At 42.8% G+C, this 9,385-nt stretch overlaps 1 protein-coding gene across 1 annotated transcript in view; it reads left to right on the top strand.

Annotated features, from left to right (window-relative positions):
- Nucleotides 1-7,145: 7,145 nt before the first annotated feature.
- LOC102847117 (PRA1 family protein 3-like) overlaps nucleotides 7,146-9,385 on the top strand; it is a gene marked incomplete at its 3' end in the record, with an annotated part of 61,389 nt that continues 59,149 nt past the window's right edge. The window contains exon 1 of the mRNA XM_006895943.1: nucleotides 7,146-7,321. Coding sequence (XP_006896005.1) covers nucleotides 7,146-7,321 — 176 coding nt within the window. The remainder of the gene's footprint in view (nucleotides 7,322-9,385) is intronic.

Here is a 9,385-nt window from a genome sequence, read left to right as displayed (position 1 = left end):
TGTTCTCTCCCTCTCCCTTCTCCCTCCTCCAGTCCACTTTCCAACGTACTTCTTGTTCCAGATTGTTAAGTGTCATGATGTTCAATCATAGATTCCTTTCTGAGAGTTTTCCTTTTAGTCTGTTCCAAAGCAATGTTCTATTCTTATATTTCTATTTTATGACAAGGTGTTATTGCAGTATTTGTCCTTTTTTAAAAAAAGATTTACATTTTTTTTTATTTCAATGAAAATCTACAGAGATTTTGGAATTCCATTCCTTCATTGTTGCACTTTTCTCCCCGTCCCCCCAAGTTGTAAATTTCTTAAATATAATTTGGTTTTGATTGTATGAATACTAACAAAATGATTTTATTACATTTATTATTAGTAACTTATTTCATTGACTATGCAAAGGCTTTTCACTGTGTGGATCACAGCAAGTTGTGACTGACTCAGAAGAATGGGAATCCCAGAACATTTGATTGTGCTTATGCAAAACCTATGCTTGGATCAACAGGCAGTCGTATTACATGGTTCAAAATCAGGAAGGGGGTCCGCCAGGGTTGTAGTCTGTCTCCATACCTTTTCAATCTGTATGCAGAACAGATTATCCAGGACGCTGGGCTGTATGAGGACAAATGTGGCATCAGGATTTGTGGAAGTGTCATAAACAACCTGCGTTATGCAGATGACACAACTCTTCTTGCTGAAACTGAGAAGGACTTGAAATGCTTGCTGCAGAGAGTCAAGGACTGCAACCTTCAATACATACTGAAGCTCAACATCAAGAAAACAGATTCTTACCACTGCACTATTTGGTATGGATGGTGAAGAGATTGAGATAGTTAACCGTTTTAGCTTGCTTGGTTCCACAGTCAACACTCTTGGTACCAGAAGCCAGGAAATCAAGAGACGAATTGCATTGGGAAAGTCAGCTGTCAGGGACCTCTCCAGAGTAGTGAAGAGCAACGACATAAGGCTGGTGACTAAGGTGTACCTGATCGAGCCTATAGTCTTCTCAATTGCGTGCTAAGCATCAGAGAGCTGGACATTAACTAGGGATGATAGAGAATTGATGCCCTTGAGCTGTGGTGCTGGAGAAGAGTGTTGAATATACCAAGGACTGCTGGGAGAACTAACAGGTTTGTCCTGGATAGGGTGAAGCCAGGCTGATCCTTTGTGGCAAGGATTCTGAAGCTTCGTCTGACATATTTTGGGCATGTTGCAAGGAGGGACCAATCCTTGGAGAGGGACATCATGTTTGGGAGAGTGGAGGGACAGCGCCAAAGAGGAAGACCCTTGATGAGATGGATCGATTCTGTGATTAGGGTAGTGGGAGTGAGTGTGTCTGTGATAGTGAGGTTGGCACAGGATACAGAGTTCTTATACAAAGGGTTGCTGTGAGTTGCAAGCAATTCGACGGCACATAACAACAACAGTGAAAGACTTTAAAAAAAACTTTTCTCTTTTTCCTTTAACTTCATTTTCCAAAACGTTAATAGAGGTTCACAAATAGTAGTTACCAGTGCAGCAATGAATGAATGGAAATCCAAATTCTCTATAAATGTTCATTAAAATTATTTAAAATAAAATAAAATTAAAAAAACAAACAAACAAATAGTAGTTACTAGGATACTGTAGCTAAAATACAAAACAAAACTGATAAAAATCAGTAACTATTTAAAAGTGAGCAGCAATAAAATGGCAGTGTTTATTTGACACAAACAAAACCATGTGATTAAACATGTTATTGTAGTTGGGTAATAATTACAGCTCTGACTGTAGCTCATTGGAAGATTTGAAAGAGTAAATTTAAAAAATATTTTAAAAAATTAAAAAAATACAGATTTAACCTTGTCAGTATATTGATACATGTAAATGTTGTTGTTATGTGAAGAATCCCTGGCAGCTCATAGCAACCTTTGTTGTACAAGAGTCGGGAAGCCTTCCCAGTCCTGAACCAGTCTCACTGAATCTGACACACCTACACCCATTGCCCTAGTAACTGTATCAGTCCATCTCATCTGAGGTCTTCCTCTCCTGAGTTGCCCCTCCACCATTCTCCAAGGATAAGTCCCTCCTGGCCACATGCCTGAAGTATGAGACAGAGCTTCAAAATCCTAGCCTCCAAGGAGAAACTTGGTTTCACCCTCTCCAAGACAGACTTAATTGTTTTCTTGGTGATCCATGTATGTTCAAGACTCTTCTCCAGCACCACAATTCAAAGGCATCAATTTTTCTTCTGTCATTCTTAGTCATTACCCAGCTCTCTGATGCATAGCAAGTAATTGGAAGACCATGCACTGCACCTTAGTCTGTAGACTGAGATTGTTGCTTCCCGGTACTCTGGAAAGGTCCCTAATAACAGATTTACCTAATGCAATTTGTCTTTTGATTTCCTGACTGCTGGTTCCAAAAGTGTTGATCGTGGAGCTGAGCAACCTGTAACTATTAACAACCTCAATCTCTTCTCCATCTATCATGGTGCTGCCAGTTGGCCCAGTGGTGAAAATCTGTGTTTTCTTGATGTAGCGCTTCAATAGGCTCACAAAAAAAAAACCAAACCAAAAAACAAAAACAAACAAAAAAACCAAAAAAAAACCCCTCTAAGAATATTTAATAATGTTCTTAAAAATGTAAAAATATTTAAGAATAATACATTTCTGCTGAAACACTGCACAAAGTTTTTATAGTCACTGTAGTGTCATCCCCTGTGTGTCAGCCGGTGTGGCCTCGCCTCCATAGTGACACAATTGAAATCCTTGCTCCTCATGCATTAACTATGGGACTTTGGCCACTTCTATTTCTCCATCTGTAAACTGGGGATCATAATATTCATTTTGTAAAACTGAAGAGTTAATGAAATGTACAAATCAAACTATAATCTTGATCAGCCATTTCAGCAAGGAGTACTGGGACCAGACATTCACACGCAGCCCGGTGGCTTAGTGGGACAAAACCTGGCAATCTGCCTCTGCAGAGATCACAGCCAAGAAAAGTCTGTGGGGTGGTTCTGCTCTGCCCAGGTGGTTGCTAGGAGTCAGGATCAACCTCAAAACACTCAACAACTCTCCACATCAACATTCTTGGGAACTTATTACAAAATCAAACTTCCAAGGCCAACCCCTAAGCCATAGCAAAGCATGTGGATGACAGCAGACTGATGGGGAGCTACTGAAATAGCCTGCTGAGTGCTCAATTCATACAACTGCAGTCACTAAAGTGTGGTATTTATCCTCCCCATTGTTCTATTGTCCAGTAAACCTTCAGGCTACCTTGTCCTATATTATTCCCAATCAGTTTAAAAATATTCACCAAGGCAGGCAGTAAATTCTAAAATTATAATCACAGTGCAGAGTTGATAGCAAGAGACACCAGCCTCTTTCCAGGTCATATGTCTCAATATCAGCCCAGAAACTTATTTTTCTTGCTCAGAAGACTCCACAGCATCCTACAAGTGTCTATGGACTGAGGCATTAACAATGCCAGTTTTTAGGCAACCCTTTGACATTGGCAGCTAGTGTGACAGCCCCCTCATATAGTACGTGTAGGTCAATCCTACTTTACAGAAGATGAAGCCAAAGACCAGGAATAAGGACACAGCACAGCCACCCTCAAAGAGCTCTGCAAAGGCACGTGACCCTGTATGTGTGCCTTGGAATGGATACCTCGACTCCCTGGAATGATGTTTTGATAAATGATATGGCAAATCTAAATAGAATGTTTTGAAATTGCTGCCTTTATTAGTAATGAAGGTGCCAGAGACATGAAAATAAATCCTTTAACAGATTTATTTCCTTTAAAAACAAGCATACTATACTGGGTTTAACCATTGCTTATCATTGCTTTACAGACATATTCAGGTGCAGTTCTGGGACAAAAGCCCAAGGAAGCTACTAAAGTGAATCTCATATGACCGAGTGAATAGTGATAAAGAGCTGTTTTGAGCCCATATTGAGCTGGCACTGAAACTAAGGACTCAATGTGTGCTGATTTTTATTATGAGGGGGAAAACCAAACAAACCAGTATTATGACAAAAGCAGACGTGTGCAAGGAAAAAAAGAAAACGGTCCTGTAATTCAACCAGAAAAAAAAAATCAGGCTTGGCATTTTTGGTGGAAGAAGGGGGCATATTATAAATAGTTTCCTCCAATCATTTACATTTTTAAACCAAATGGGAGGTTTTAACAAGGAAATCTTGGTGACGCGGTGATTAAGGGGTTGGTCACTAACTAAAGGGGCTCCATACTCTGGAGCTCTGCTTTCATAGTTCGTAGGGAGTTGTGCTGCTAATTCAAAGGGATACCTCTGCTGAGTTGAACCTACCTATTGCTCTGCAGGAGAAAGATGGGCAATCTCCTTCGGTGAGATTTACAGCTTCCAGACCCAACAGGGTCAACTCAAGAGTCAGCTCCAACGTGACAGCAGTAAGTTTTGAATTGAGATTTGCTCCACAGGAGAAAGATGAGGCAGTCAACATGAAAGATGAAACAGAAACCCCAAGGAGGAGGAGAGGGGGGAGTTCTCTTGTGTTCCACAGAGTTGAGCAACATTGACAAAATGGGGTTTAGAGCTTTAAACAAATAAAAAGTACATTGAAGAAAGTTCTTTATACTGGATATCTATTGCCTGCAGTCAATGAGTAATCAATTGTACTGACACTGGTACACATGTGACACCTTTTGGTTACACCATGCTGAGCAACTGGAAAGTGACCACAGCCCTGCCTGCTCACTCATCTTGATAATAGGTGTGGGCCCTCCTGGGGCTCCTACCCTGGTCTTGACCTAAGTCATCATTGCTCAGATGGCTCAGAGCTCTACTTCTGCAAGTTAGTAAAAGCTGGGGACTTCCAGCTCCTCCTACTTCCTATAACTGACTGCCAAGACCTGGCACATCTCTATCGCAAATGGCTCTCACTCTATCTCAAATCTGTCTTAGGTGTTTCTATTGCATTGTAAAATCCTTAAGACTGGGTGGGGCTGCCACCTTACCACTTGTCTCCACTCTCACAGTTTTAGGAAGCTCTGGTGGCCAAGTGGCAAGAAGTTGGGCTGCGATTCTGAAGGCGCGTGATTGGATTCCACCAGCTACTCCACGACAGAAAAATGGGAAATCTCCTTCTGGTCAGTTAACTGCCACTGAAAACCTGTTGGAGGGTCAGCTATGGGTAGATTTTGACTCTACTGGTACACAATCATCAACACCAGCACCACAGTTTTGGTTTTTGGGTTTTTTTTTTTGTTTTTTTTGTTTTTCCAACTGGAAGGCTATAATATCTACACAGGTACCACTACAACAATAAAATTTCAGCAAGAGAGAGAAGAGTCAATGATTTTTAAATGAGAATATTTCAATCTATATGCCAACAGGAGGCTGAACTCTGAGGAGGAATGCAGCATCCGGATCAGAGGAAGATTAATCAACAACCTGCATTATGCAGATGACACAATCTTGCTTGTTGAAACTGAGGCAGCCCTTTTGAAGCACTTGCTATAGAAGGTCAAGGATTGCAGTCTTCAATATGGATTGCACCTCAATATCAAGAAAACAAAGATTGTCACTACCAGGCCAATTGGCAGCATCATGATAGATGGAGAAGAGATTGAGTTGTTAACAATTTCAATTTGCTCAGATCCACAATCAATAATCATGGCACTAGCAGCCAGGATATCAAAAGAAGAGTTACTTTGGCAAAATCTACTGTTAGACCTCTCCAGAGTTCTAAGAAGCAATGATGTCAGTATAGAGACTAAAGTACACTTGATCAAAGCTATGGTCTTCTCAATTACTTGCTATGCATCAGAGAGCCGGACAATGACTAAGGATGACAGAAAAAGAGCTGATGCCTCTGAGTTGTGGTGCTTGAGAAGAGTGTTGAAAATACTGCCAGGAAAACAAACAGGTCTGTCATGGAGAGGATGATGCCAATTTGCTCCTTGGAAGCAAGGATTTTGAAGCTCCGTCTCACTTACTCTGGGCACATGACCAGGAGGGACCAGTCCTTGGAGAAGGACATCTTACTTAGAAGGGTGGAGGGTCAATGCTAAAGAGGAAGACCCTCAGTGAAATGGATTGACACAGTGACTGTAGCAATGGGGAACGATGTGTCAGAGACAGATTGGCTCAAGATAGGGCAGGGTTCAAAGCTGTTGTTTATAGGGTTGCTAAGAGTCATAGTTGACTCCATGGCACATAGCAACAACAACACAGAATACCAATCAGGTTAAAGCCCTATTGATACCTTACAGATGGATCATCAAGTGGACTGTAATTACTAACAGTAACGGTAAGTAATGTCCTAACTGAGCATTGATGATTCACTAAGCATCTCAAACACAGTTTCACTTAGGTTCTTCTTCGGACAGGATTCAGGGCTATATTGTTCATAGGGTCGGTGTGAGTCATACTGAACTGGACTACAACACCACCAACAAAACAATTCTTTCACTGCACACTTATCTTTCAAATGCAAACAATGTGTCCAGCTTGAGGCTGAAGTGACCAGTGTGCTCAATTTATCAGCATAGCAGTCTGAGAATTCTGTCTCTAGAGAACAGAGGAAAGCAAAGTCATCCTTCTTTCTGCATCTCCACTTTGCAATCTGATTTCACTCACAGTGTGACTCACTGTGACACAGAGAACACGAGAATTGCACTCAGATGTGGAAAGTTTAGTAACTTGTTTGTATTTCAAAACCAGCTCATCCTCTAGTCACAGCGTAGTCTCCTTATGTTGAATGCCACTTAGGTTACCATAGGAACAACTCAGTTGTTTTTTGTTTTTGTCTTTGTTTTTTTTTGCTAAATTACAGACACACTCGCCCAGGCTACTATTCAAAAAGGGCAGTTTTTAATTGGACATTGAACTGTTAGGGAAGGGTGTTATCACTTCGCTTCAGCCAAGGGAGTTTGGCCAGAGGCTTTCTGTTATTTCATTTCCATGCCCCATTTGCCTCTAGCCTGTTTCTCAGTAACCAATCACTTTGAGACAAGAAGTAAAGGGCAAAGTCGCCCGCCCGCTCTCAGTTTCCTTCGTTCTGCCGCGCATTAACCACAGAACCGACGCCGACGGAGCTTGTGTCATTCCTTTCGCCCCGCTGAGCTGATCGGTTGCCGCCGCCGCCGCCGCGAGATTCCGGAGGCGAAGACCGGAGCCGAGGACCATGGACGTGCAGATCGCTCCTCTCCGCAGCTGGGACGACTTCTTCCCCGGCTCCGACCGCTTCGCTCGCCCGGATTTCAAAGACATTTCCAAATGGAACAACCGCGTGGTGAGCAACTTGCTCTATTACCAGACCAACTACCTGGTGGTGGCTGCCATGTTGATTTCTGTCGTGGGGTAAGTGGCGTCCCTGCCGCGCGGACAGCGGGCTGGGGGCGGCGGCCGTGGGGGTGGGGCTGGCTGGGGGCAGCGGGCTGGGGGTGGTGGCCGGGGTGGGGGCGCATCGCACCCATGAGCTTGGACGTGCTCCTGGAGGGGCCGCAGCTGAGACAAGGGGGTTCAGAGTCCAGGAGATGGGGGGATGCGTCGACCTAGGACTGGAAAATTTTTCTTTTTGTACGCCATTAAGTTCTTGCTGGGGAGGTATTTGCAGCGCCTTCATCTTTTAAAATTAACAAAGTGGGGTAACACTATCTTCAGACATCAACGCTGAAGGCCCGAAGAGACTGGGCGTGGACTCTGTCTTCTAGAACGGAGGTATAAAACCTCCTCTTAAGTGGGATGGGATAGGATGGGGTAGGGTGAGTTGGTTTGGTTTTTTTCTGCCTCCGGCCACCTACACCACTTCTTACTGGAAAGCTAGGCGAGGGTGCACCTCCCTTGGCGGGGTGAAGGCTGGCCCAACTCTAGGATCCAGGTCTGCTTGCCAGTTCTTCCAGGAGAGGCCTGCGTGGTCATTTTGTCACTGCCCAGCCCGAGGGCTCACTGTAGTTAAGAAGACATTTCAGTACCTGGTTTTAAAATGCGTTATGTAAGATTTTTTGGTTTTTTTTTTTACACACCCACACACCACAGCTTCTCTTAGAAACCTTCTTGTAGTTCATTAGGAGATGCTTCTTGTAGAGTGTGGTGGTGTGTCCTAACTCTTCCAAATTATCTCCTATACATCTTTAAGGGGGAGCGGGAAGACACCTCAGATGGGTAAAAACCCACTGGAAGTGTCTGGTATTTTAATTTCAGAGCTGACTGGCAAGGCAGGAGCCTGTGAGAAACAGGAGAAATCTACACTTGGTTGGGAGACTGAAAGGTGGTTTGGTCTTGGTTTACTTTTGAGCATTCTCTCTGTGCCAGGCCCTGACCCGAGCTGCTGCCGGCTCACCAAGATGAATCAAATGTGAACTTACACTAGGGAGAGAAAAGGGTTGAAGAGTTCCAGATGTGGCCTTCTTCAGTTGCCCACTTGTGTGACCCTCATGGGAATGGCTTGGTTGTGTTCCAGGCTCAAAGCTGAACTAGAGTCTGAACTAGAGTGACAGCCATAGTTAAAGTGGTCAGATACCTGGGCCCCCTCTGAACCTCCTCTATGCTCCTTTTCTACTGTCTCAACACCAACACATTTTTTTAAAACAAAATTACCTACTGGTTCTATAACTCTTTAAATTCAATTACATTGTTGTATTCCTCTCTCCTCATAAAGAATTGAGCATCTGATGAACCAGTTATGGGGATATTTTTTTGAATTAACTCCAGAAACTTAGATAGGGCATAAAGTCTGACAGCAGGCCAGTGAAATGTACAGAAAAAAACCCCACTGCTGTTTTAGAAGAAATTCCTTTGTATTGTGAATCCTAAGGAGCAACCCTAGTAATGGTGTCAGAGGTCACTGAATCAGGCAGTGCAGGGCCATAGCCTTTCTTGTTTCCCTTTTAAAAGAAAAATTGATGTTGATTGGTGGTGACATTTTTGAAAGAACAAAATTTTAAAGTAGCTCTAAAATTATTTATTAAAAGAATATTAAAAAGAGAAAAGGTCAGTAGTAAATGTTTTTTTTAAATCACCTGTGTGTAAAATACTAATTTTTCTTTCTATGCAAATAAATAAAAATTTAATGTATAATCATCAGTTGTTTTTGTGGATCTACAAATACACCAAAAGGAAAGAATGGGAGAAAACCACAGCACCCTGCTCAGACCAACCCTGACTCATCCTGACCCTGCAGGGCAGCATAGAACCACGCTGTGGAGTTTGTCTCTAAATCTTCATGGTGATTGCTGATGTCTTTCTCCCTGGGAGGGATTGACTTGCTGTTATTTATCTCTGAGTTGAACTGACTCATAGCTGACCTTCCAGCAGGTTTTCAGTAAATAAAGCACAGGGAGATTGTTTTTCTCTCGTGGAGCCACTGGTGGATTTGAACCGTGGGCCTTAGAGTTGGCAGTGCTGCTCCTTGTTGTTGTTGTT

The sequence above is a fragment of the Elephantulus edwardii genome, unplaced genomic scaffold, assembly GCF_000299155.1.
Source record: "Elephantulus edwardii isolate Elephantulus edwardi_28Jun2011 unplaced genomic scaffold, EleEdw1.0 scaffold00177, whole genome shotgun sequence".
NCBI lineage: Eukaryota > Metazoa > Chordata > Mammalia > Macroscelidea > Macroscelididae > Elephantulus > Elephantulus edwardii.
Note: the sequence above shows the minus strand (reverse complement) of the source record. Positions and strands in the feature narration are given on the sequence as shown.